This window comes from Giraffa tippelskirchi, chromosome 8, assembly GCF_054371585.1.
Source record: "Giraffa tippelskirchi isolate mGirTip1 chromosome 8, T2T-mGirTip1v1.2.pri, whole genome shotgun sequence".
In the NCBI taxonomy this organism is placed as follows: Eukaryota; Metazoa; Chordata; class Mammalia; order Artiodactyla; family Giraffidae; genus Giraffa; species Giraffa tippelskirchi.
In genome coordinates this window covers 50970305-50998183 of record NC_137282.1, presented here as the reverse complement: position 1 = coordinate 50998183, position 27879 = coordinate 50970305, and the positions used below count along the sequence as shown (strand labels likewise).

At 47.2% G+C, this 27879-nt stretch overlaps 1 protein-coding gene across 1 annotated transcript in view; it reads left to right on the top strand.

The window, feature by feature from the left end:
• TRIO (trio Rho guanine nucleotide exchange factor) overlaps positions 1–27879 on the top strand; it is a 349468-nt gene that overhangs the window by 164017 nt on the left and 157572 nt on the right. The window contains exons 9-11 of the mRNA XM_081520842.1: positions 3924–4154; positions 14612–14734; positions 23409–23600. Coding sequence (XP_081376968.1) covers positions 3924–4154; positions 14612–14734; positions 23409–23600 — 546 coding nt within the window. The remainder of the gene's footprint in view (positions 1–3923; positions 4155–14611; positions 14735–23408; positions 23601–27879) is intronic.

The window sequence follows — 27879 nt, the reverse complement described above, 5'->3', positions numbered from 1 at the left end:
TTATTAAAAATATGAAATCAGTTAAATAAAAAATTTGTTGTCTGCTGGTTATTCTGTACTATTTAAAAATCTTTTGTTTGTACAGTAAAACAGTCCTCTTCATAAAATTCTAACATTTTTCCCCATATAGTTCTACTGTACTTAAAAAAGACAAAGACATTTTGCTAAAAGTTACTAAAATGTGTGTATGATATCTTTCATGTGCTTAAATAATACCTGTTAAATTGACACATCTGTGAACAACACACTGAAATAAAGTCGAGTTCTTTCTGAAAGTTTTATTGGAGAGGTGCTACATGGGAGCACATGCTTGAAGTTCCATGGGGTCTAGTTTTGATACAACAGATGTTCTCCTGCCTGGAATTTTTCTGGCCACTTCTGCTGGCATACTCTCTACCCTCAGTGACAGTATAGTAGTAGCACCAACAGAGAGACTTTAATCTCTGCTTATGGCTCCCAGAAGAAAGAGCTTTGCTTCATGCGTCCCCTTATATTAAGGTGAGATTATAAGTTCACGTACTCAGTCATTTCCTGCTGCCCCTCCATCTTGAGTAGGCATGTTGTTCTAACCCAGTAATGATTCCTGCTCTTAAGCTCTATCAAACAGTTGCATAGATATCAAGAAAGATTAATTGGAATATTCTTGCTCATATCATTTATTCTCAGCAGTAGAATATTAGTGGTGTTGCATGGATGCCTTTGGAAACATGGTAAGAGCTGGGAACCCACTGGCCACTCTGTATTGTGGTTTAAGATAGAGGTTGACTTTTTGCCAGTGGGGAAGTCCCAGGGCTTGCGTTCCAGGGCTGGTGTGGTAGCTCTTTTAGAAAGAGGATCTCTGGATCCTTTTGTCTTTTTGCTTTGCCTCTTTCAGCAGGTGGGCTACTGTCCTTAAGGTTACCTCAAGGTCATCAGTAACTGCTGAAGCACCAGCCATCTCCACCAAGTTCTTGGCAGCAGGAAAGAGAAATAGGCAGGGGGGAATGAGCATACTCAACCTCCTAGACAGCTTTCTTAGAAGCCCCATTCAACACTTTCAACTTCTGCATGTTGGCCACTCCTATTTATAAGTGGGTCTAGGAAGTGCAGCTTTAGAGCTGGAGTGTTGCTGTTCCTGACTGGGGTTTGGCTCTGAGGGAGAAGCCAGTGGACTTGGGGAGGCAGCAGTCGGCGTCTGCCGCACCTTCTCATCTGTAGCCTTACCACACGTGTTCACCAAGTCATATGCTCTGGTGAGCATTTCCTGACTTACATGTTTTGTAAGGAGTAACATGCAGAGGGAATATTTGTTAGAAATTCTTTCCAGGTTCTGTACAAATGTGAAATGTGTAACTTGGAGTATTGGTCCTCAGTCCTAAGAAATGCTGCATCCCCACTATTTGACTGAAATTTTATGATAACCTGCTGAAATAAAATATATGGGTAATAATCTATTTTCAGGAAAAAAAAATTGTCTATATAAATTACATATGTGCTGCAATATAAATTAGAGACAAAAGAAAGGTAATATGGTAAAATGTGTTTCAATCTACACACACCTAAGTACATGCAAATAGAAAATAATTAGATATTTAGATGCTGGCCATGTACTTAAAACCTTTTGTCAGTATGTCCACTACAGATGCAGACTGGATGTGTGTTATATTTGTGACTCAAGTACTGAGAATGGTATTATCATACTGGTATTTTATTAATAAAGTGGTAAGCAACTCCTGTAAAGCTTCAGAGAAAATCAAGCATGCCTTCCTTTAATTAACATGGTAACTGCATTCCTGGAAAAACCAGTGTGTGTTAGAGTAGGTGGAAAAAAGAAAAGCAAAAAAAAACCTCCTCATTTATACGTCTGAGCCTAACTCAGATTACTGGGTTGGCCATAAAGTTCGTGCAGGTTTTCCCGAATGAACTTTTTGGCCAGCCTGTACGAAAAGCAAGGTGGTGTTTGATTTGGAGGTAATAGACCACTTCTCTGAATCGGTCACAATAAAGCCTCCCTCCCAAAGCAGTCAGCATGCCCTCCTCCCCAGTCATTGTATCAGAAGTGCCCACACAAGTGTCAGTGACTCCTGGGGTCAGCTCCCTTCTTCGGAAGACTTGCGTTTCCCCTGTTTTTGTTTGTACACGTGCCTGACACACTGCAGTCATTTAGTTGTGTCTTTTTTTTCCCGTTCCCTTCGGTTATGTCAGCTTGCTTTGTTTCTGCTTCCGTTTTGCTAACTTGATGTATGAGATCAGTTTTAATCTGCGAAGACTGATAGCACCAGCCTTCCTAAGGAAGAGTCAGCAGTTCCAACAGAGGTCTCAGGTTCGGTTATTAGAAAACAAACATGTCACATTCCAGCACAATTTCAGTTGTAAGAGGATTAAACGAAGACCTTAGAAAGTTTCCCAGGCCTCTCGCTTGCCCCCAGCTTTTGGCTGCTAAAGGCTTCCTGTGGCCAGTCCCACTCACCCACTGACCCAGTCTCCTCTGTGGTGAAGCTTTGCCCCGGAAGCCTTTCATGTCTGTTAGCAGGGCCCTCTCTCATTCCTCCTTTTCACGGATACCCGAGGAGACTTCCCGAAGAATCTGAGCGCAAAGGTCGTGGTCGTGGGGACAGGCTTAAGAAGCGCCCTGAATCACACACACTTTATGTGCTTCACATCCTTTTGTCCAGTCTGATCATGTTGTCTCTACCACACCTGGTGTAATCATTCATAAGTTTAAAAATACATAATGCTTTTCTTTCCGTATTCCACCCACACCTTTCCTTAATTTTTTTTTTTTGGTTAGTCTGATGGCTTTCATTTAACTGTGCTTGGATAGTTAACTGCTATAATAGACCGCTGAAATCTCCTTTAAAAAATGATGGCCGTTTAATTAAAATTACTTCTTTTAAGTTAGTTAACTAAATTAAAATGGCACTTTAGTTTTCTTTTTATTTTGTGAAGTAAAATTGCTGTCCAGCTATGTCACAAAGGAAAAGTACATATTTATTGCCTGGTGCTAGATTTTTTTTTTCTTAGAATTCAAAATTCAGCTTTAAAATTTTGCTCCATTGTAATTGTTGTGTTCTCTCTAATATAAGACAAGAAAAGTATTACTTTTAAATTTCAATTTGCAGATAGTCCAGCAGTGGAATTGTATATCAGCCCATATGTCATTTGGGGTTTCCCAGGTGATGCTAGCAGTAAAGAAACTGTGTACAGTGCAGGAGACATAAGAAACGTGGGTTCAGTCCCTGAGTCAGGAAGAACCCCCTGCAGGAGGGCATGGCAACCGACTCCAGTATTCTTGCGTTGGAGAATGCTATGGACAGAGGAACCTGGTGGGCTAAAGTCCATGGGGTTGCAAAGGGTTGGATACGACTGAAGTGACCTAGCATGCACGCACACACGTGCGCATATGTCAGTTAAGACCAAATGTTTGTGTGTGTTAGTCATTTAGTCGTATCAGACTCTGGGACCCTGTAGCTTGCCAGACTGCTCTGTCCATGGAATTCTCCAGGCAGGAATACTGGAGTGGGTTGTCATTCCCTTCTTCAGGCGATCTTCCCAACCCAGGGATCGAACCCGGGTCTCTCTCATTGCAGGCAAATTCTTTACCATCTAAGCCACCAGGCAGAATACCATGCTTATTAAGACTAGCATCTACTACAGTGTTTTGTGAAAATTAAAAGTTCTTTCAACTCTGTGATTTGCCACATTTGGTTTTGTGACATCATTGAATAACTGATGGGTTTGTTCTAAATTTGATTTTAGTCTTTATAGAACGTGCCTTTGAGTGAAACTCTGATTTACGTTTGGGTGTGGGTGTGTGTATGTGGGTGTGTGTCTGTGCAGGCCCGCTGCGCTCACTGGAAGGCAGGCTCCGCAGCGTGGCCTGGGCAGAGCCGTGCTTCTGGAGCAGTCGCCAGTTTATAATGGCTCGTGTGTCCCGCCGGCAGGTGAGCCAGGACGGGAAGTCGCTGCTTGACAAGCTCCAGCGGCCCCTGACGCCCGGCAGCTCCGACTCGCTCACAGCCTCGGCCAACTACTCGAAGGCCGTGCACCACGTCCTGGACGTCATTCACGAGGTGCTGCACCACCAGCGGCAGCTGGAGAACATCTGGCAGCACCGCAAGGTGCGGCTCCACCAGCGGCTGCAGCTGTGCGTCTTCCAGCAGGACGTCCAGCAGGTGAGGGGGAGGCCCGCCTCGTGGGGGTGAGCCTGTGGGTGCGGGTGTCCTCACAGGGGTCCGTGTGGTGGCGCCCCTCCTCCTGGGAGCGACTTGTGCTGGATGAGTGTAGGTGCGGGTGTCATAGAGGAGACCCATGTGTGCTCGAGAAATTGAACTAGACCGGATGGGGGAGAGAATAATACACACATGCACACACATACACACACACACACAGCTTATACACACACACACATACACATGCACACACACACACAGCTTATACACACACACACGTGTGCAGCTTCTGTCTCACCATGATGAGAGCTGCGCTTTGAGCACGCGTGTTCCAGCTGCTCCCGCCCTGAGCTCGTGTGCCCGGACCACAGGAGACAAGGCAGGGTCTACCCTGAGCCCCTCGGTTTCAGTCTCCTAGCAGGTCCTCCTCGGTTACGTTTCTTTGTGAGAAGAGTGTCCCCGTGCTTGTGCACGGTGCTGGGACAGTTTTAGGTCTCTCTCCGATCGGATGACTTAATTATAAGCGAATCGTGTTTCTCTCCCCACTTGGCAGGAAGTGCCATCTCAGGGGCTGGAGAGTGCTTCATAAATAGTTGACTAATTAACGTAAAGTGAGCTTTTATGACCATCCGTTTCTAAACAGTTGACACCTTTGTTATTGTTACAAATGTTAAGAGTAAGCCCTGTCCCGGTACTGTGTAAGGAAGATTGTCCTGCTACCAGGGTTTTGAGGATTAAAGCGGGGAGGGGGGCTTATAAAATACGATATAGCTTTAGTAAGAAGATAAAAGTCATGCCTTTGCCCTAAAACAGAGGGGAAGCAAGGGTATAGATGAGGTGTCACTCGCGATGAGGAATTCCGGGTGTGCGGGGAAGCCCGTGGCATCTGGGGAGGTGGCTTGAGGCCGCAGTGATGGGTTGGGGACAGAGCCTCCCTCCGGACCTGGAGCGTGGCTCAGACTGTGGTCTCCCAAGGGCCACCTGAGGGTTAGGGGTGTCAGGTTTTGGGCTGACGTGTGGGAGTGCACGTGGGTCCTCCACACACACTGACCACTCTTCTGCTCTTAATGGGAGTCTGGTGAGTTCCAGATCCTTTTAATTATTCTCTCTGTGTATATATTTAATCATTGTATTTATTTATCTATTCCTGGCTCTGCTGGGTCTTCACTGCTGTGCAGGCTTTCTCTGGTTGCAGGGAGCAGGGTCTACTCTCTAGTGAAGGTGCTCTTTGCTGCCGTGACTTCTCTTGTCGCAGAGCACAGGCTCTGGGGCACGTGGGCTCAGCCATTGCAGCTCCCTGGCTCTAGAGCACAGGCTCGACAGTTGTGGCCCACGGGCTTAGTTGCTCCACAGCATGTGGGGTCTTCCTGGATCAGGGATCAAACCTGGATGTCCTGCATTGGCAGGTGGGTTCTTTACCACTGAGCCACCAGCAAAGCCCCTCTGTTGTTTCATTTTTGCATAGTTTGCTTTGATTCTGCTGGTGATTTTTGAGTTCTCTGAAGTGTGCATGTTCAAAACGCCTCAGGAATCATCACGTGGATGCAGTACGTGCTTCTTTGCAGTGTTGTTTTAGTCATAGAAGGTGACTGGCAGGGAAAGAAGGTGGAGGAGTCATGGTCTTGGCGTCACCGTGGGAACTGAAGTTGTGAGGTTGAAAGCACCATTATTAGTTTCTCTTAATTGTCCCCGAACTGTCACAGACTGTGAAATATTAACAGTTTCGCTGTAATTATTAAAGGATTTTCTCGCCTGTGTCCGTACCCCTTGGATCAGGTGTCCATTGCGTATCCACAGGCCAGCATGCACTCTGGACCCATGACGGGAGCCCACGGGCCAGCGTGCACTCTGGACCCATGACGGGAGCCCATGGGCCAGCGTGCACTCTGGACCCGTGACGGGAGCCCACGGGCCAGCATGCACTCTGGTCCCATGACGGGAGCCCACGGGCCAGCGTGCACGCTGGACCCGTGACAGGAGCAGCGGCTGTCCTCCACCTTCTCCAGCTCTCAGAGCTCCTTGGGGTGTCCAGTAGCATAAGAATAAGCCCCTGGACCACTCTCTCTTCAGAAAAGGAAGCTTTTGGGAACCGGCTGATGAGTCAGACCACGTAGCTTGGGGCCACGCCCTAGCTGTGCTTGAATTTGAAAACAGCCAACATTAATTTTTCTAGGTAGAAAAGTAATTATGATAATTGCGAGACCAGTTCATTAAGCCAGCCGTGTTTTTTCTCAGGAACCAGTACAGGGTTGGACGTGGGCAGGAGAAGGTGTTTTGCAGTCCACGGCTCTGTGAGCATTCCGTAGAAATAATAATTGCTCTTGAAGGGAAATGTTTTGTCGATTAAATGATTGGGAATGGTTTGAACTCGTTATGCAAACAGGAAATTGCTCTGTCGGTTTGGCTTGTGAGGCAAGGAACCAAGTTCATAGCATGGAGCAGAGCGAACAACTGCCTTCAGAGGAGTCTGTAGGATGTCAGAACTGAAAAGGTGTTTCTGAAACTCGAAAAGTTAATCACACACAGGGAAAAATTCTTCTGTCTTGAGCACAGGCCAGGAAAGGTAAGCTGAGGATAAGCGAAGAAAACAGTAGAGCTTTAGAAAGATGCTGTCAGCAGCAGACACACTTGTAAAGACCAAAGCAGCCAAAGTCCACAGAAACATAATAAGCCAATTAGAGATCCCACGTGTGGTTTTGTTGGCTTGCTCTGGGTCGTGAAGCGGCATCTGTAAATACTGAGGAAGAAGAAAAAGAGCTTCCACACGAGCGGTGAGGATGAAGACGTTCATGTGAAGACGGCCCTCCCAGAAGAGGGTACCCCCGTCTGTGGAAAAATTCTTGCAAGAAAAGACGTGAGACCGTTAATAGCGAGTGCCCCCGAGGAAGGGAAGGCGTGGGGGTATGGCATTTGATTTTTAAAACCTGCGTAATTTTGGTTTGGTGGTTAGTTTTCTTTTGTTTGTTTGTTTTTAAAACAAGCAAAGGCAATTTCATAATTTCTGTGTGGACAGTGTTTGGGGTGGGAGGACTTGAAGTGCTGTCCCAGAGCACTGACCCTGGGCCAAATCAAAGGATGAGGGTGGGGCAGGCGGCTGGAAGACTTGCTGAAGACTCGCCCAAACACATGTCTGACCTACTAGACAGTATTAACCTTGGTCACCGTTAGCTTAAAAATTAAATGGATACTGTTCGTCGCTCCCAGATGGCGCTAGTGGTAAGAACCCACCTGCCAGGGCAGGAGACTTCGGAGACGTGGGTTCGATCCCTGGGTGGGAAATACCCTCTGGAGGAGGAAATGGCAACCCACTCCAGTATTCTTGCCTGGAGAATCTCATGGACAGAGGGGCCTGGTGGGCTGTACACCATAAGGTCACAAAGAGTCGGACTTGACTGAAGTGACTTCGCATGCACGCACGTCATATTTCTTGGTGGTCACATAGTATACCTTTTCCTTTGGCCTTTCGTTTACTCTCAGGGCAGCCCTCAGTTGATGTTTGGTTGAATGAATGAATGAACAAGTGAAGACTATGTGACTGCCAGGCAGTGTTTTTCAGTTTAGGACCAGCTTCAGTTTATTATAACAACACACTGCATCGTTGCTGCACCCCTTCACGTGGGGTGGGAGCATTGGAAGCAGGCCATAGCAGGATGCCATCAAACCCATTCCCCCACTCAGTGGTGTGGTCTGCCCACCTCTCGGGTTGGTGGATTTAGTGGCTTCAACATGTTGAGTGAGGTGAATGGGCGCCAGAAACCCATTTTCCTGAAATAGGCTGACGCCCCCCAAAGAAGCCCCCCTAACAGGGAGATGCTCCCCTAAAAAAGCCTGTGAGTCCTCCCACCTTGTCCCACAGCAGCCCTTCATGTGTGTGACTGTCACCCTCGCTGAGCTATCTCTTGGAAAAACTCTTCTCCAGGTGGGTATTGGACTACTGGCTAATACTCTGAAGAAAAACAAAACAGGTAAAGCAGATCTAGTCCACTCTAGATGTGTCTCGTCCATACTTCATTCATTTTTTTAAAAATAAATACCTAAAATTAAATGTGTGATATTCTGAGAGATAAACATGTTGACTAGGTCAATTTTGACTCGTCTAGTGAGAATGGACTGTTTAATAGTCCAGTGAATTAGCCCATAATATGCTCAGAGTTAGTGCCTGTGTCTTTGCCTTTTGTATGACTTTGCCAAGGCATGAACTTGATCTTGCCCATTAAGTTGCTCCCCAGATGAGGGAGTAAATAAAACCAGGAACCCTCACGGGGGTCATCTACCTGCCATGCATGTGCCATCTAAGGGGACGTCTCTGTGCCATAAGGACTTAAGCAGATTTGGGGGTTCCAAGGAGCTTTGTCCGAACCCTCAAACATCAGGCGTACAGCGTGTGATCAGGATGAAGGCTCCTGTATACCGAGATGTAAGTGACAGTTTGCCAGGCGCCAGAAAGATCTTCCTGGGAGAAGCGCGGTTTGAGCTGGTCTTGGACGGGTGGGTGGAAAGTCAGGCACCTGAGGACTGGACGACAGGAACTGGGGGATGGAGGAGAGATGCAATGGCAGTGTCTGTCTGGAGAGCCGGGCTGGGGCGGGCCTGGAACGGTGACCCCCACGCCTGAGGCTCTAGAGTTGTTTCTCTGAGCTTCGGGACACACCGAGGGGACGGTTCTGTGAACCTGAGCGCCCGGAATGCTTCTGTCTTCTCTGGTGCTCTCAGCCAGCCTGCAGAGGGTTAGTACTTCCCCGTCTCACCATGTCGAGGTCAAACCCGCAGGCTGACCTGATCCACTGACCCTGGAGTGATGGCTCTGGTTGCAGGGTGACAAGTGCGGTGTGAGAGCAAGATTTCAGGCCAGGAGACAGGCTGGGTCCCCATCTTGGACCAACATGCAAGTCAGGGGGTCTTGGCGGACAGGAATGAAGGTCCAGGGGGCAGTGGGCTGTGTCTCATTCTCTGGTGTTTTTACCAAGTGTCTGGGATAATAGATACTGAGTATTTGTTGAATGAATGAATAGTAGATGAAGAAATGGAAGAGAGTTGGCCCTCCAGTGGAGTCATCGTCTAACTGGGGGATCTTCATGAAGGAACCTTCATGGTTAATGTTGGGGAGTTAGGGGTGACCGGAGAAGGGAGGGAGCATTTCCTTGCCTGGGAACATTGCCAGCGTGCGAGATCCTTAAAATGTTAAAGATTTCGGCCCTTTGAACACAAAGAAATGGGTTTCAGGTCCACAGAGAAGCAAGTCACGGTTCCACCTTGGGTCCCGGGCTGCTAGTCTTTTGCCAGCTAGGTTTTTGACATCCGTCGATGATGCCTGACCCCAGGGCTTCTACCCACACTGGGCCTGGCTCTTCAGGGATGGTCCCTGTACCTCACCTGTCCTGTGCCTGTTAATTGAAGTCAGAAGGATGGGTTTTCTCATCTGGATCATTACGGAACCTTGAGGTTAATATCCTCTTCTGTTTACGTTCCCATGCCCCCAGATCTGATTTCATCTCCTGATAAGAATGATTACAGGATGCTCATCTTTCCTGGAGAGTTTCTCAGGCAGAGTTAGGGAGTCCTGGAGCGAATGTTTCCTTAGGGATTGGGAGCCTGCCGGGAGCAGACAGAGGCTGACTGCTGATCTTTCTGGTGGCTTCAGAGCGAGTTTTCAGTGCCTTTTATCACAAGACCAGAGAAGAGACTTGACTGTCAGAGTCATCTTAGAAACTGCAGCTCCAACGGAGCCAACAGTTCAACTGTGGGGTTAAGAAGGGTGGGAGAAGAGACAAATCTCTTGCCCACAGGGTATGCGATAAGGAAGGCAGGGTGTGGAGCTGGCCTGTCCCACGCCTGTGGGAACTGGGTTCTGTCAGCAGTGACACACACACTCAGAGCTCAGGATGACACGAGAGGACAGAGCCCAAGACAAGCCCCAGGCAGCTTGGTCTCCTCTGGGGAGTCTAGCCGCGTTGCCAGGGTCCGAGCTCAGGATGACACGAGAGGACAGAGCCCAGGACAAGCCCCAGGCAGCTTGGTCTCCTCTGGGGAGTCTAGCCGCGTTGCCAGGGTCCACTAAGGCAGCGGTCCTCAGCCTTTTTGGCACCAGGGACCAGTTTCATGGAAGACACTGTCTACTGACCAGGGTAGGGGGACAGTTTCAGGATGATTCAAGCACATTACATTTATTATGCACTTTTTTTCTTATTATTACATCATCTCCCCCTCAGATCATCAGGCGTTAGATCCTGGAGCCTGGGGACCCTTGCCCTAAGGGGAAAGTGCGCAGGGATTGGCTGTGTGTGCCTATGGGTGTATGTGTATTTCTGTAGTTACATGTGTATATCTATAGTTCAGTAGCTAGACTTAAGCTGCTTATAACATCCGGACCTATTTCCGGGATAACATCTGGAGATATTAAGATGTTTCTTGGACAACTTTGGACTATTTTAGATTAATTTCCAAATAAGAATGGGAAAAGTAATTTTTAAAAGGTTCAGTTCAGTTCAGTCACTCAGTCGTGTCTGACTTTGCAATCCCCATGAACCGCAGCACGCCAGGCCTCCCTGTCCATCACCAACTCCTGGAGTTTACTCAGACTCATGTCCTTTTAGTCGGTGATGCCATCCAACCATCTCATCCTCTGTCGTCCCCTTCTCCTCCCGCCTTCAATCTTTCCCAGCATCAGGGTCTTTTCAAATGAGCCGGTTCTTCGCATCAGGTGGCCAAAGTATTGGAGTTTCAGCTTCAGCATCAGTCCTTCCAATGACTATTCAGGACTGATTTCCTTTAGGATAGATGGGTTGGATCACGCCACACACATCACAGAATTTAGAGCCGGAGGGCCCTGTGATCAGCTCAGGTCTGTATTTGCCATCATCGCTTTCAGCCTTGTAATTACATTACAAGCAGGGAGTGGAGTTAAGCAATCTGTAAGATTTCTTGCATGGCTGACCTTTTGACTTAGATGCTGAGACCATTGTCTGGGTCTTAAGTCTCAGTGGCTCCCTGTGGAGTGACCTCAGCCTTGGAGCTGTCACGGTGCCATTAGAGGGCACTGAAGTACAGAGGAACAAGCTTGCCCCACATCCTCTGAACAGCGAGGAGGCATCAACTTCCCAGCTTTGTTCTTGTGCCTGTAAAGAAGGAGCAACTTCTGCCCTTTTTCCTGGCCTGGTTGTTCTTCTGGGGGAGGTCGCAAGGCAGGGAGATGGCAGCCACCCCCACGACTGAGTGAGGGAGGGGCCAGCTGCCCTGCCTGATGGAGCGGAGCCCCTGACTTGAAAATATTTTTATGTTTTAAATGGAAAGTTCTACAAGCTTGTCTTTCAGATGCTCCTTGGGCAGGTGCGTTCATTCAGGATTCCTCGGCCATCTGGGAGACTTGCGAGGAGCAAAAGCCTTGTAGGGAAGTTTGGTTTTGAATATGATCTTTTTTGTTCAGTTGCTTAGTCATGTCCTAGATTTCGTAATCGCCTGCTACTGTTCTCAAAATGTGCTTGGGATTTGTAGTCTTCTTTGATTTACTTTCACGTTTGTTGGAAATATAGTTTCACCTGATGTTTATAATTCTGTCTAAAAGAAACCACTAGAAAAATTGTAGCCCATTTGTAATCCTAAGTGGTTGGATCATAATAGCTTTTCTTTCCAACTGATGCTTTCTGAAGGCTAAGAGAAACAAATTCTTGTTTTGCTTCTTCCATCTCTTTCTACGGAATAGTGTTTGTCTTTTACTTTTTGAAATTGTGACTTTACTTTAAGTCTGTATTGAGTTATCAGTACTCATCAGGTTTGCTGTTTACCAACCTTGTTTTTCTTTCTCTGGTACTATTGAGGAATATACAAAATATTTTATAGTTGTAGTTTTAAAAAAGTATCTCCTAGCCCTTTGGGCAGGTGGACGGTAGCATGGGTGTTACATATCTCTTGACTCTTTTCAAGCTTAATAGATCAATAGTTGGTCCTAGTCTTCTGCCTGGTGCTGGACTCGTGCCCAGAGGCCCATTCTGTTCATTGTATCCATTCTTTGAAGTGGAGACATCATGAAGTTGTCACTGGACATTTCTTTAGGAGTGAGAGGGGAACCTGTGTTCTGTAATGTGTACTAAGAGACTGTCACATGAACAGTTCAGCAGCTTGATGTCAGTGGTGAAAGTGGCATTACTTACTAATGGTGGTACTGAAGGTCTCTCTAATCTCAAGAAAGAAAAATACTGCACTAAGCGCACTGGTTAAAGAGCAATGGAAGGTTCATAGAAGAACCTGACAGGAGATGGAAGCTGCCACAGGTGGTGGTTTGTGTGTAGGGATGGCCCGTGTGCTGTGTACTTGCCATGTGGGGTATAAGGTGCCTGGCAACTCGCATCCCCGTTAGTATCCTCACTGAGCAAGCAGGAAGCTGCAGCTCAGGAAGGCTGTGGCCCAGGGGACTGGAAACAAGGGGAGGGTGGGAACTTGCAGATGGACTGGGAGGCTGCCCCAACAGATAGATGGATCTAGTAGGAATCAGCTCTAACTGAGATCCTGGGTGACCGGCAGAGTGTGGTGTTGACAAGAGGTGCAGAAGTGAACTGTGGTAACAAGGAGAACATGTGTCTTCATCCTGAGCACCTGCTGCAAGACTGCACGTCCAGACCCCACCTCACCCTCTACCATGGGCGTGTGCACACGTGCACACCTACACACACCCTCCCCCACTCATTCTACAAGGGTCTTTACACACTCCCACCCCCACTTATTCTACAAGGGTCTACACACACACACACACACCCCTACTCATTCTACAGGGATCTTTACACACACACCCTTACTCATTCTACAAGGGTCTTTACACACACACACACACACACACACACACACACACACTCATTCTGCAAGAGTCTTTACACACACACACCCCCACTCATTCTACAAGGGTCTTTATACACACACACATCTACTCATTCTACAAGGGTCTTTACAGAGGACCACCAGAGATTTATTCAGGTTCCCAGCCCGTTTTCTTTACAAGCACTGCTAGCTTGCTAAGCTCTGTGCAGAAAGGTTCCTCCCCTCAGTCAGGCCAGAAGGTCCGTGGGGTGGAGCAGAGGAGGACAAGTCCAGTTGTCCCTGGACAGTGGGCTCTGGCCCTTTCCAGCTGCCTCTTTTTCTAGACGCCTGTCTGCACAGCTGATCTGTCTAGGGTGCAGGTGACAAAGGGCGAGGGACCAGTTTTGTAGCCACGAACCTCAAATCAAGGCCGCTTTTATTCAGGTTTCTTAGATGAAGTATCATTGGCGTGCAGCGTTAGGTCTTAGTGTCAGCTGTGCTCCATAGTGACCTGACATTCGTATACATTATGCAACAATCACCATGATAAATTTAGCACCCACCTGTCTCCATACAGAGTTGACTGCAGTATTACTGACACTGTGCATTACATGCCCCACCCTCAGGTGCCTTTACTTTTGCAATTTACCTGCAGACCTAAGTGACTGGCGCCTTAGGTCTTCCAGGGTGCCTTCTAGACCGCTGTCCTGGCCACGTGGCCACGGTCAGTTCTTTAGTCCAACATTGTTTGAATCTGTGTGCTTAGTTACCATGGTTACTAATTACCGAGTGCCAGGTGACTGTCAGTACTTTTGCAACACGTGAAATACATGAACATGTGCCTTCAGGTATTTAAATAATATCTTTTCGTGAAAGTTTCTAGCTAAAATATCACTGACTGTTTTTTGCTGATTCTCCCCTCTCCATCAGAAAGAGACAAGTGTGTTTTTGCTGTTGTCTCAATGGTTTGTTTGTGCAGTTTCTCAAGTACAGGAGCCAGAGACCTGCTCAGCTCCAATCATGACCTTCAAAACACTGGGTCACCTTGCTTTACTTTCACTCTTTTTCTTCAGTGTGGCGGATTTCAACTACCAAGAACTTTTATGTATTTACGTTCATGAAATATTCAGTTTTCACAACAGCTTAGTTTATGGAATAAATGATCCTCAAATACCAGGGCAGAGGCATTTAAGTGTTTTGTTTTCTTGAGTTTTATTTATATGTTTCAACTCTTAGAAGAGACAGGAAAACATGAACTCAGTAGTTAAAAACTAGAATTGTCTGAGTCGTGAAACTCTGAGCCTTATGTTAAGTTAAAGGGCTCCTCTGTGTCTTAATGACTGTGATCCCACACAAAACCCAGGCAGTGTGGGTAGCTTGGTGATGCATAAACTGGGGTGAAATTTCACTGAATTGTTATTGCATGTAACGTGTATACATAAGCAGATTTGCAGTTATTAAAGTAAGAGCTGATTACTCCTAATCATGGTGGGAAGGCTGACAGAAGGTGTAATTCTCAACAAGTTAGTGTCTGATTGCTTCTACTTTTTTTTCTCCTTTGTTTCTTGCGTTTTACAGTTTTGATAAGAGAACTGTATCTTTAATGGATAGCCCTTCACACTGAACAAGGCTGGCATGGTTTTTATGGCATGTGTGTGTGTGTTTCATTGTAGGTGCTGGACTGGATCGAGAACCACGGAGAAGCATTTCTGAGCAAACACACAGGTGTAGGGAAATCGCTCCATCGGGCCAGGGCTTTGCAGAAACGTCATGAGGATTTTGAAGAAGTAGCACAGGTAAGACCTTACCATTTTCTCCCATAATATCTCTGCGGTTGGTTTTGAATTACAGTTTCAGCTCCATCTCTGATGACTTAGCTTCAGCGAGGCGTGTTTGAGATGATGCCTAGATTTTCAGAGTGAAGCTGTCTCTGTCTGGGCACAAAGATGACTTAGACAGTGAATCCTACGGTAAACTGTGATGATCTTGAAACAGGAACGTGTCTCGGATGCTTTTGCCATACTCATTGTACCAGTCTCTGTTGACTAGTTTGTAACTTGGAGAAGAGCAATCCCTGAATGTCTGTAATGAGGGGCCAGCGTTTCTTTCCCCTCTTCTCTTTCTTTTAAATGCTTGTGCTTCAGAAATAGGAGGCAGGGGTGTGGTTCATTCACAGCCCTCTCCAGCTGTGTGACTTTGGAAAAGTCTCTTAACCTTTCTGAGGTTGACTCCCTGACCTGAGGAGCAGATACGGTGGGGGCTGCTGGAAGGAAAGGGAAGTCAGGTGTGTGTGATCCTGTCATAGGTGGTATATCTGGCCTAGGTCTTTCCTGCAGCTGGCTGTTGTTTGGTAAATATGCCTCTCCTTTTGCTTTCTGTTTTGAAAGAAAGAGGAGTTAAGGAGGGAGGGATTATCTTCCCTTTAACTGTGTGCTAGCTGGGGTAAAAGTTGTTTTCAGGAGTTGTAGGATGAATCCATCCTGAGACACGTGGTAAACCCGAGGAACACCAAAGGCAGAGTCTCAACCACCAGAGAGAGAAATGACAGCGTCCCACCCCTGAGAAAAACTCGAAGCTGACTTCTCACCCGTAACTGCAGATTCTGGAAGACGGTGGGATGGAGTCCTAAGGGAAAGGAACTCTGAACCTGGAATTCCATACCCCGTGGATGTCAGCTCAACAGTGAAGCTGAAATAGAGAAATGAACTTGAGAGTTTACCAGTCATGTACAGAAGAACCGCAGTGCCCGGCTTAGTCAGAGTGACGGGAGCCCCCTCCTAATATAAACCCGTATAGAAGAACTGCAGTGCATGGCTCAGTCAGAGTGACGGGAGCCCCCCTCCTAATATAAACCCACCAGTGCAGGAACTTGGTGGTGTTCATGTCTCTGTCACTAGCACGTGGAACAAGGCTGCTGTGGTGCAGCTGAGTGTCCAGCAGTGTTTGTTGAATGAATGAATTAAATGAATAAAAAGGAAGTATGAGAAGGAAGAGGGGCTTCCCAGGTGGCACAGTGGCTAAGAATCCAGCTATCAATGCAGGAGATGTGGGTTCTATCCCTTGGTCAGGAAGATCCCCTGGAGAAGGAAAAGGCAACCTGCTCCATTATTCTTGCCTGGAGAATCCCATGGACAGAGGAGCTTGGCAGGCCAAAGTCCATGGGGTCACAAAGAGTTGGACACGACCGAGCACATGAGAAGGACCAGGATCGGCAGTGAGCATAGCAATTGGTAAATGTGTTTGTAAATCCAAGGATTGACCATGTAAGCAAAAGACGACAGACTTGGGGGGAGGTTAAAAGCAAGATGGTAGAGACTTCTTCTACTACGGGGATGACAGAGGACAAGATGGTTGGTTGGCATCACTGAGTCAATGGACATGAGTTTCAGTAAACTCCGGGAGATGGTGGAAGGGCAGGGAAGTCTGGGGTGCTGCAGTCCATGGGGTCGCAGAGTCGGACGCGACTGAGCCACTGAGACTTCCCTGGTGCCAGTTGTTGAGAATCTGCCTTCCAGTGCTGGGGACACAGGTTCGATTCTTTGTTGGGGAAGTAAGATCCCACATGTTGCAGGGCAAGTAAGCCCAAGCACCACAGCTACTGAGCCTGCAAACTGCAGTGAAGACCCAATGCAGCCAATAAATAAGTACATCAAACCGAACCAGAACAAAAACCCCTGCAAAGCAAGGTGGAGCACAACACTAGAGCACTTCAACACAGAAGGTGGAGAGCAGTCCTGAGGGGCGTGGCAGGAGGCAGTGCTTATCTTAGATTTGTGAACTCTGGTGTGCATGGTAGCATTGTTGAATGACCACTAAAGACAGGATAGAAAGCACTGCTTTCCATAAGTATAAAGAGAAAAGAACTGCAGAAAACCAGGTAAATAAAAACTCAAGAAAATGGGTCTGGTGAAAGTGAAAGAAAGGAGAACAACAAAAATCATGTTAGAAATCCAGAACAAGACGTAACGTGCATGTGTGTGTATGCTAAGTCACTTGTCGTGTCCGATTCTTTACGAGCCTGTGGACCATAGCCTGCCAGGCTCCTTTGTCCATGGGATTCTCCAGGCAAGAATTACTGGAGTGAGTTGCCATGCTCTCCTCCAAGGGATCTTCCCAACCTAGGGATTGAACCCACGTCTCTTACCTCTCCTGCATTGGCAGGCAGATTCTTTACCACTAGTGCCACCAGGGAAGACCAAGATGTAGCAATTTGTCCCTAAATAGCAGTAATCACACTGAATGCAAAATAGATTATACTTGTTAAAAGAGTCTCTGTATATATATATATTTTTAAGTCACACTATGTATTGTTTTCAAAGGGCACACCTAAAACATAAAATACTCAGGAAGTTTGGAAGTATTTTGCTGTTTGATCAGTCGCTAAGTCATGTCCGACTCCTTGCCACCCCATGGACTGCAACACGCTGTGAAAGTATATAAAGTGTTAGAAAAGAATCCACAAGACAAATGCGAACCACTGAAAATTGGTGTAGAAAAGTTGGTATTGAGCAAATAGACTTGAAAACATAAAAACATTAGAAATAAAGAGAGCTTTCAATTATAAAAGGAAGAGTATCAATATACATCTGATGATATCATCTCAAAATCTATAACTCCAAATGAGGAGTAAACTTCCGCCGTGTGTGTCCATGGGTTTTACATCACAGAGAGTTTTGGTTCACTTGTGTGCTGGGTTTATCAGGGAACTGATGTGAGAGATGGTCATGGGATAAGACAGCAAACTGCGCTTCAGTCCTGTTCAGTAAAAATGCCTCTTGAAAGTTACCTCCTTGACAGTCTTCATGTGTAAAGTTAAAGTGACAACCCAGCCTTCACCTTTCTTGATCTTAGAAGCAGGTTGGGAAAGGCTGTGTGTGGGTCTGTAGACTTCTCTTTTCCACGTTACATGTGAGCTTCCTTCTTATGGATGCTGGTAAATATTTTGCCTTCTTCTTATAGCCGAAGAAATGTGGGCAATGTGCTCTAATCTCCCCTTGACATTTCCATCAGATAAGCTCCTGCCGCAGCCATGTGGTTTGAGGATGGATTTGAAATTCGGATCCTCTGAGCGAAGACACCAAAGACTCTAAGAGGCAGGACAGCAGACACCTGCCCCAAGTAGTTTATTCACCCGTGACTGTGGGCTCGCCTGCCCAGCCCCATCCTTGCGCCTTCCCGAATGCACCCCAGCGTTGTCTGCCGAGTATCCTCCTGTGTGGCCAGCACCCCGTGGACCCCTCCTTCTAGTTCCTGCGGTTCCTTCCTTTCTTAATTAGGGAGCTCCCTTCTGTGGCTACCTTTGAAGCCCTTTTCATGGTGAACTTACTTCCTCAGATCTAAGATGACCATCAACGCTTGTCAGCACTGGTGTTCAGGGCAGTGAGGGTGGGACGCTTTCTTTGTGAGACCCGTTTGTGTCCTCGGGTCTCTAGGGGAGCCAAGGGTTGCAGCAGCAGCATCCCGGGCAGAGGGCTGCCTTCACACCAGTTCCGGGAAAGGCAGGGCCTTGTCTCCTCCATTCCCCCCTGATTTTCATGTCTTTCGTATCATCTTTGGCACTTTCCCTGGGACTCTAAGGGGTACCCACTTCTCCCTTTATTGGAACTCCTTAAGCTCAGATATGAACTAGGCATGAAAAAAAAGACAAGCCCCTTAAGTGTAAACAGCTTTTGCTCACTTTATAGACATCTGCCCTTGTTTCCGTCCCTCTATTTTTCACCTGATCACTGGTCCTGTGCCAGGCATTCTACCAGGTACTGGGGGGGCCATGGTCAGACACCGCACTTCTCCTCTTGGTGGGCCTTTGCAGACCCGCCTGGGTGGGAGCAGGCTCTGAGCTCTCCACCCTGACTTGGCCACCTGTGCCCCCTCCCACCCCAGTGCCAGGACCCGGCCATTCACCTCTGGCCTCTTTCCCCAGCATCTCCAGCTTCTCGTTCTCTTAGCTCTTTTCTTTCTGTGATGAAATATTGTGGGCTTTCCTGGTAGCTCAGATAGTAAAGGATCCGCCGGCAGTGCAGGAGACCCAGGTTCAATCCCTGGGTCAGGAAGATCCCCTGGAGAAGGGCATGGCAACCCACTCCAGTATTCTTGCCTGGAGAATCCCACGAACAGAGGAGCCTGGTGGGCTACAGGCTATGGGGTTGCAAAGAGTCAGACAAGACTGAGTGACTAACATATAGATATATCCCCTCTCTTGAAGACTATCCCTTGATTCTGCTCCATGTTTTTAGAGACCGGCTGGTTTTGAAGGACTGTTGGGTGACTTTCCTCTGCTTCCTCATTGCCGTGTGGCAGGCCAACTAGCTTTCTGTGTCTCTAGCTGATAAAACAGTGACCCGGGGCCTGCAGTGACGTGCCGTGGCCCAGGGTGGACATTCAGCACTCTGTCATAATTGACCGTAACCTGGACCAGCCACTTAGGTAAATCCCCTCCACTCACCTTTGAGTGAAAACCTCTGATGCTTTTTGCCTCCACACACACGTGTCCACCTCAGTGTGTGTGCAACCTCAGCCCCGAGGGGTCACTGATGTAGCGCCGGAACCCAGTGCCCGCCTCCCGTGTACCTGCAGACACCACGCGTTACTGCGCCCTTCGGGCTGGTTCTGAGAGGAGTGTGTTCTGCTCAGAGTACACGGGGTGGGGGTAGGGGGGGACACCCTGTAGACTCTGGACGATAAGAACAGATTCGGTGTAGTACAGTGGGGATGTTCACAGGCTTGAAGAAATAGGGTGGCCTTCTTCTCCCTAACCCCCCACCTTGCTCGATAAAGATCCTTTGAGGGGGCTAGGAGGACACTATTTGAAGTCAGGAGAGCCCTGGGCTGCAAGGTGGCTCCAGACGGAGCCTTGTTTGATTAAGACCACGTGCAGTAGATTGGGGCTCGGCAAACAGTGGTCTGGGTATCCAGCCAGATCGCGCTTTGCGTTTGTAGCTTCATTCATGGAAAGCTGTCTGGCTCTTCCCAGAGAAGAAAGTAACATCAGCCTTGCTCTCCTCCAGGGAGGGCTGAGGCCCGGAGTGACTGCCTTCTCCAGCTTTCCCTCTCCACCCTCTCATCTCTGAATGCTTTCTGTCAAAACAAGGTGTAACGCACGTCCTGTGTACGAGGTAAATCTAAGGTCATGCTTCAGATTTATAGGGTTCTTTTGGACAGAATGGCCTTTGGAGGCACCTTCAAAATAGAAACAGAAGCATCTTTATTGCTTAATGAAGAGCCTTTTCTCATTTTTCTGAAACGTGCTCATAAGGTAAAACAGATTTTGGGTTTAGGGAGAAGAAATTTCTTTTTCCGAGTTAAGTTTAAGGCACATTAGTGTGTGTCTTGGGGTTTTGTTTTTGAAGAGTCCTTTGTAAAATGAGTTCTAAATTGTCTTTAATTTCAAGATGTTGAACTGGCAGTGTATTAAACGAATTTTTCTTCAAGTCAACTTCTTCAAAACTTGACATGGTGAAGTAACATGACAGAGATTCAGAAAGGAAGTGTCAAAAGTCTTATGGTTGAATTCATTTGAAAGGTACTAAATATAGATTATTCTATAGAACAGTTCTGGTGTTTGGAGAAGGAGGAACCTGGAAAGAGCTTCATGTTTACTTGTGACAGCGAGTCCTGCAGCTGGTGTGACTGCTGCAGGCCCTTGACTGCACTACCCGGGCCCTGGTCTCAGGCTGGTTCAGACCTGCTGGTCCAGCATCGGACCATTTCTGCACACAGTGTGGCGAGCCAAGAACCTCCTGACTGATCTGAAGACCCAGTCCTTCTTTATGTTGTACAGTGATTGTGAGTAGAATGACTCCAGGCTAATGAATTTCTGAAACGTGGAAGATGCAGCCATGCTGCATGTTCACACTGGAGTTTTAAAAAAGAAACCAACAGTGCTTTCCACGTGAAGCTTTTTGCGAGTGACTCGGGAAAACAAGGTGCCATTTGACAGTCATCTGGTCTTGTAGCTTCTAAAGAAACACCCAGGTCAGTTCCTTTTTAGAAATCTGTGCAGTCCCTATCAAACTACCAATGATATTTTTCATAGAACTGGAACAAAAAGTTTTGCAGTTTGTATGGAAACACAAAAGACCCCAAATACCAAAGCAATTTTGACAAAGAAAAACTGAACTGTAGGAATCAAGCTTCCTGACTTCAGACTATACAACAAAGCTGCAGTCATCAAGACAGTGTGGTACTGGCACAGAAACAGAACTATAGACCAACGGAACAAGCTGGAAAGCCCAGAGATTAGACTTACACACCTATGGGCACCTTACCTTTGACAAAAGAGGCAAGAATATGCAATGAAGATGGAGAAAAGACAGCCTCTTCAATAAATGGCACTGGGAAAACTGGACAGTTACATGTAAAATAATTAAACTACAATACTTCCTAACTTCATACCCAAAAATAAACTCAAAATGGATTAAAGACTTAACTGTAAGGTCAGAAATTATAAAGGTCTTAGAGGAAAACGGGCACAACACTCTTTGACATACATCATAGCAAGATCCTCTGTGACCCACCTCCTAGAGTAATGGAAATAAAAATAAACAAATGAGACCTGATTAAACTTAAAAGCTTTCGCACAGCAAAGGAAAACAGTAAACAAGATTAAAAGGCAACCCTCAGAATGGGAGAAAATAATTACAAATGAAACAACTGACAAAGGATTAATCTCTACAGGTTTTAAACTTGCAGGAAAGTTGGAAATACAGCCCAGAGAACTTGCTTCCCTGCAACCATTGTCTGTAGTGTGTATTTCCTACCAGAAAGGACATTGTCTTGTACAACCAGAATCGCACCATGAGAATCAGGAAATTGACACTGACACGTGACTACCTTCTAACACTCAGACCCCATGGTGTCCATGTCTAACGGATCCCGTGTAGAGTCACCCGTGGTGTCCTTCAGCCTGGAGCCGCTCCTCCGTCCTTCCTTAACGTCTGTGTCCCGACGTTTTGGAGAAGGCCCCTCACGTTGGGTTTGTCCGATGTCTCCTTGCGGTTGTATTCTGGTTACACGTCTTCAGCAGGCGTATCCCAGAAGCCCTGCTGGGTCCTCCTCACACCCTCCTGTCAAGCAGCGCGCAGTTTAATCTGTCCTGTGACGTCTGGTGTCCACTCCGACCCCTGGCTTAAGGTGGTGTCTGCCAGATGGCTCCGTTGTAAAGCGAGTCCTTCCCCCTTTGTCATTACTGAGTACTTTGTGAGGATGTACTTTGAAATGCTGTAACATGCTGTCCATCGTCCACTTTTGCTTCTTGGTGTCGCTGGGGACTCCTGGTTTCCTAGTGACTGGATGGATGACCCTCCGTCACCCTCACTGTCCCCTCTGCTGCTCAGTTGCCCCTCACGTGGCCAGCGTGTGCCTCCTCACACTGGCTTCTCTGCCCTGTCCACATTGTCCTTGGGCTTTTGCTTGCTTTGGGGCTCATCTTGTACTGGAATCAGCCATGTCTCCACAGAACCCCGGTTCCCCGCAGGGCAGAATGGTCCTCAGAAATAGAGATCCGGGTACCACCCTGCTTGTTACCATTGCTCCATTGCTGTTCTCAGGTCCTCTCGGTAAATGAGGGGCTGGGGGGGCACATGAATGAGTGTGCCGGGGGAGAAGAAGGTTGACGGGCTCAGCCAGTGTCTCAGGAACTGCACGCTTCCTCTGGGCCTCGTCGGGGGCCTGGATTCTGTTCGTTCCTGTCTGAGGTCCTCCGGCCTGGCTCTCTGTTCCCTATCCCCATCAGCACCCTCTCTTTGGCATTTCCCCTTAACAGCATCAGGTCTCTAACAGCCCTGTTGATTTGAGGAACTGCTTTGCAGCCTGATTTATCAAAAATTCAAATAGAATAATTTTCAGAGTATTGTAGACACCCTTTTGCACTCAACCCTCAGCTCTTTAAAACTCTGGCTACTGTATAGCCATTGCAGTTATTATTTCTTTTTTCTTAAAACAGTATACCCCTGAAGTAGGGGGGGAAAAAAGCACAGAATTGCTGATAAGCAGAAACATGTGAAAAGAGACAGCAGTTTGTGTGTTTGCAACGTAACCTTTTCACTTACTCTTGGGAAATTATCCTAAAGCGGTACATCAATGCCAAAAGACACAAAACTGGAACTCTGCACCCCGTCATAAAACCAGGAGAAAAAGTGAAGCAGGCATTTGTGGCTGCGAGCTCCCTTCTGGCTGTAGCAAAAAGTCAAAAGCCCTTTTGTGAGTCACAGGACAGCCAGTGACTGCCTACAGATAACCCCATCACGGCCCCAGACGGAAGCGCTTTGCAGTGAGGTTCAGAGTTTAACTCAATTAAGAATGGCAAAGGCTGCTGATAGAGGTGTTCTGAACTCCTAGAATCATCTCTCCCCATCCTGTTGATGTGCAGAAAGGAACAGCACTTGCCGACTCTGTTCCAGTGTATCATGGCTCCCAGCCTGGCCAGCTTGTCTGGTATTCACCTCCTGTGTCTCTGAACGTTTTCTCGTGCAGAACACGTACACCAATGCAGATAAGCTACTTGAGGCGGCCGAGCAGCTGGCCCAGACCGGGGAATGTGACCCGGAAGAGATCTATCAGGCTGCCCATCAGCTCGAGGACCGGATACAGGATTTCGTGCGGCGCGTCGAGCAGCGGAAGATCCTCCTGGACATGTCGGTGTCCTTTCACACCCACGTGAAAGAGGTAAGCTTCTGGGGGAAGACGGAGCCCCGCCCGGAAGGGCCTTGGGGCTCCTTGGGTGGAACAAGGGTGATTGTGTTGATGTCAGGAAGTGGATCAGATGTGGCCCATGAGGACGTGTCACCTGTGGTGGTGGTGGGGGGACCCAGCTGGCCTTGCTGGCTTGCCTTTGTCACACACGCGCCATCACCCAGGGAGACGCCTGCCAGGAGCAGACCTGTGAGGGTAGGGGTGGCTGGGGGAGCTGCAGGTCAGGAGGAGAGCAGGGAGAACAGGAGCTGGAGGAGACACTCGGAGAGAGGAGCACCCGTCCAGGCGACCTGCACTTTGGGGTCAGGGCCGTGGGGCTTACTTTTCTGCCTGTGAGCCTGTCATGTGGTTGAAGGCATGGCTGCTCTCTGATTTTATCAGACTGTGTGGCTGCCCTCAGATATTCGTAGAAGTGCATTTTATATAATGCTGAATTTATTATTAACAGTGCTGTCATAGGTAAGCTCTCCTGGTAAACTTGTTTTCAGATAAGAGATAATGTGTAATTTGGTAAGTGGGAAGTAGGTTGGTATTAATTATATCTTGCATGTATGTTATTCTTAGTGAAAACCATAGTCCAGTATAAAATAATAAAAAAAAGAAAGTCATAGAAAGTTACAATTGAAGAAACTATAATATTATATAACTTTTGAGGTAGAAGGATTTATAATAAAAGCTAAAGTTTTCAGTAGGACTGCAAATTTAAAATGTCACCTTTAACTGGATCTTATTTCTAAGGGGATAAATTCTCCATTTCACAGCTCTTTATAAACTTGAAATGGGGGCCCTTTTAGGTAATTTGAAGTTGAGTCCAGAAAGGCTGTAGTAACAGGCTAGGAAGAAAGATTTGGAAGGAACAAGACTATGGAAGACTCTTGCAAACGGGTAGGCCTGGCTTGCCTGGTTTAAAGACATTCACTCAGGAACTTGTGAATGTGTTTAAAGGAAAAGAACTTCTCTGCACGTCTGGGATCTTGGGGAGTCAGTCCTCAACCAGGCCATTTATAGCTTGAATGTTTGACTCCAGGAAAACCATATTCACTTTCAACTCTGAAATTTTGTGAGCCCCAGAAGTCTAGTATATAATAGTCGCTCAGTTGCATCCGACTCTTTGTGACCCTCTGGACCGTAGCCTGCCAGGCTCCTCTGTCCATGGGATTCTCCAGGCAGGAATACTGGAGTGGGTTGCAATGCCCTCCTCCAGAGGAGGGGGCTGGTATAGGGGGCGTATGTGGCGACTGACTGGGACCCTGAGCAGCCCTTTCTGCAAAGGGGCTGGTGCCCTTTGGATCCTGGAGTCTTTGTCAGAATAGAAAACTGATAGGAGCAGCTTCTTTTTCTGGTTTAGTAATGCCACCACTAAAAAAGGCTTCGCAGTGTTTATAAAGACACTGTTTTTCTCCAAGGAGACACGTTAAGTAGACATTGGTTCACTGCAGTTTCTGACTATGGGTGCACGTTCACCAGTTCCTCACTCATCTTGAGTCAAGCCCCTACCACTAACTAGTCTCTCTGCCCCTGCCAGCTCCCGGCACCCCTGCAGCCCTGCCACCAGGAATACACACAGCATGACTTAGATCACCTTGCTTTTGTACCATCAGTAATTCTCTGTGTATCTGGAGCACCAGCCTGGAAATACTGCAGCATCCTCAGGATCTGGTGCATGCATTGGATGCACTGCTTTTCTTCTCTTCTGCCGCGGTTAGCTGTCATGTCCATCCCCCCGCCCCCCACACTCTAGAACTTTCCATGCACCTGGTACAGCACCTGTTTTGGGATAGCTGTGTGATACTTTCTCTTTTCCATCAGTATTATTATAGGATGCTAACTGCTCTTTCTCTGATGCATTTTTCCACCGTGAGAGAGAGAAAGATGATGTGCGTGAAAAAGCAGGTTGTGTCTTTGCTCTTTAAGCTGCGACAGACAGAAAGCAGAGCCGCCTGGACCTTCCCGAGGGAGGCGCAGTGGGTGGGGGGCTGCTGTTGCTCACCCAGGCTGCAGGGGGCGCTGTGGACCTGGATGGGCCCCTGGGCAGCGGGCACAGGCTGAGCTGAGGGGAGGGCAGGAGGCCTGGAGTCTGCAGGGCACACGGGAGCTGGTGATGGGATGCCTGTGTCCCAGGCTTCAGGTTAGGGATAGTCTTAGCAGGATTCATGAAGATTTAACTCGCATTTAGGACCAAAAAAAGGCACTTTCCATGAAGCACTATTTACGACTTTGATTACCTTTTCCACTTTTTGTTACGGTTCTCGCGGAGCAGGCACTAAAGGAAGCTAGAGGGAAAGCCTTTTACAAAAGCTGTTCTCCAGAGACTTCACTTTGGGTTCACTGGATTTTGTAACATCAGCAGCATTTTTAAGGAAACATTTTACAGTGAAAGCGTTCCAGTTGGCCAGCTATAGAATCTGTTGTGTCACTAGGCCTGGACATTTATTGAAAAGTGAAAATACATTTTGTTCTCTTGACTTACACTGTAGGAACTTCTAGTATATATGAAGTTTGCAGACTAAGGAGAACCTAAACCTGTTTGAAAAGTGAAGTGGTTCCCCTTCACAATTCGAGAAGTTTCTGTGCATTCATTCCTTCATTTGTATATGAACGACCATCACAGTAGAACAGAGAAACTGGTGTGATTACTGTGATTGGTTCCTCGTAAACGTGTGCCCCCAGCCACCTGGGCCAGGGGAGGGTTGGGTGACAGTTGCGGGGAGCGGTGTGTAGCAGGACACACACGTGCCCAGTGACTGGGAGGGCAGGCCTTTAGGGAAGCTGGTCACCCACGGGCATGGAAGGTGCTGTGATTCTTCCCTCAATGTGCTTGGACTTCATTTTTAGCCCCCGTCATTTTGTTGGTAGATTTATTGTTTTTTCCCTCACCTGCGCAAGAACCTTCCTCCGTCTCCTTTCTCTCTGCTGCACAAATGTCCTCTGACCTGCCAGGGTACTTGGTAGATTTTAAATAGGAAGGAATGGTTTCTTCAGTCGTTGTGTATTGAAAACAGTTATTGAAAGATGACTTCGTTTAGAACAAATTTCATTATCTGCTTTAAAACAAAATTAAAAGTTGCTAGAGATTTAAGTTATCAGAATGGATTTTTCTCAAGCAGCTCATACGGCTTAAAATCACACAGAGTGAGATAGAAAAAGCGACTTGCCATTTTCATTTAGGCAAATACAGGAAGCTTATAAGAAGTTAACGGTCAGAGGTTCTCCTGACATGGACTTTCACCTTCCTCACGCCCAGATGTTTGGCTATGCTTTTATTTCTCACTTGGTCTGGAGCATAGCCCCCTCCATCTTGTGGTCAATCTTTGGCTCTCTGCAGAGCAAGTAATTCAGAGGTGCTCTCATTAACAGCCAACTTGGAGAAAGTGCCAGTGCACGGTGATATCTGCTCAGTGTTGGGTCAGGAATTTCTTGGGCGAAGGTTGGTGGTTGTGAGTCTTGTTGCAGACTGAGCACTTAGACTCAGCCTGGAGACCTCAGCTTGCACTCTCTTATCCCTGGAGGACAGAACATAGGTGCTTGTTCCCAGGAAGAAGGAAAAGAGGAAACACGGCCAACCCGTAAACAACATGGGTTTGAACTGCGCAGGTCCACACACGCGTGGATGCTTTTCAGCTACACGATCTACAGATGCAGAACTGCAGGTGTGGAGGGGCCCTGGATGCAGAGGGCTGACTGTAGATCCTCCATGGATTTCTGACTGTGCAAGGGTTGGTGTCCCTACCCCTGTGTTGTTCAAGGGTCAGCTGCATCTTCACATGGATGGCAAGTGTTTTATACCTTGAGGTTGAATACAGAGGTGGCTGAGCGAGGTGGTCAGCTCCAATCTCACCCTTAAACCCGATTGGGAAGTGTCCTGGGACCCTTTCCTTTTTTTTTTTTTTCTCTGAAAGTATTCATGAAATTATTTAATCTCTCCAAAGACTTGAAGACTGTTCATCTGTCCTTTTTTTTTTTTAAAAGAAAAATGACTTTGCAGTGGCAATATAATATTTAAAAGGAATGTTGATTTTAAGAAAGTTTTTGTCGTGCATTTGTCTTCTACCTGTTATTCTCTTTCCTCCCTTCAGTTTTTGTTGCATTTTATTTGCATCAGTTCTGATAATAATTCTCCCATTGGCGACCTTGGTTACCTATTCTCCTTTCCTTTTGAATGCATTTTCCACTGTTTATTCCTTCATCCATTTTCTCTTTTCACTCATTCGTTCCAAAGTGTCTCCCAAGCCAACTGTACCATCCAGGGTGG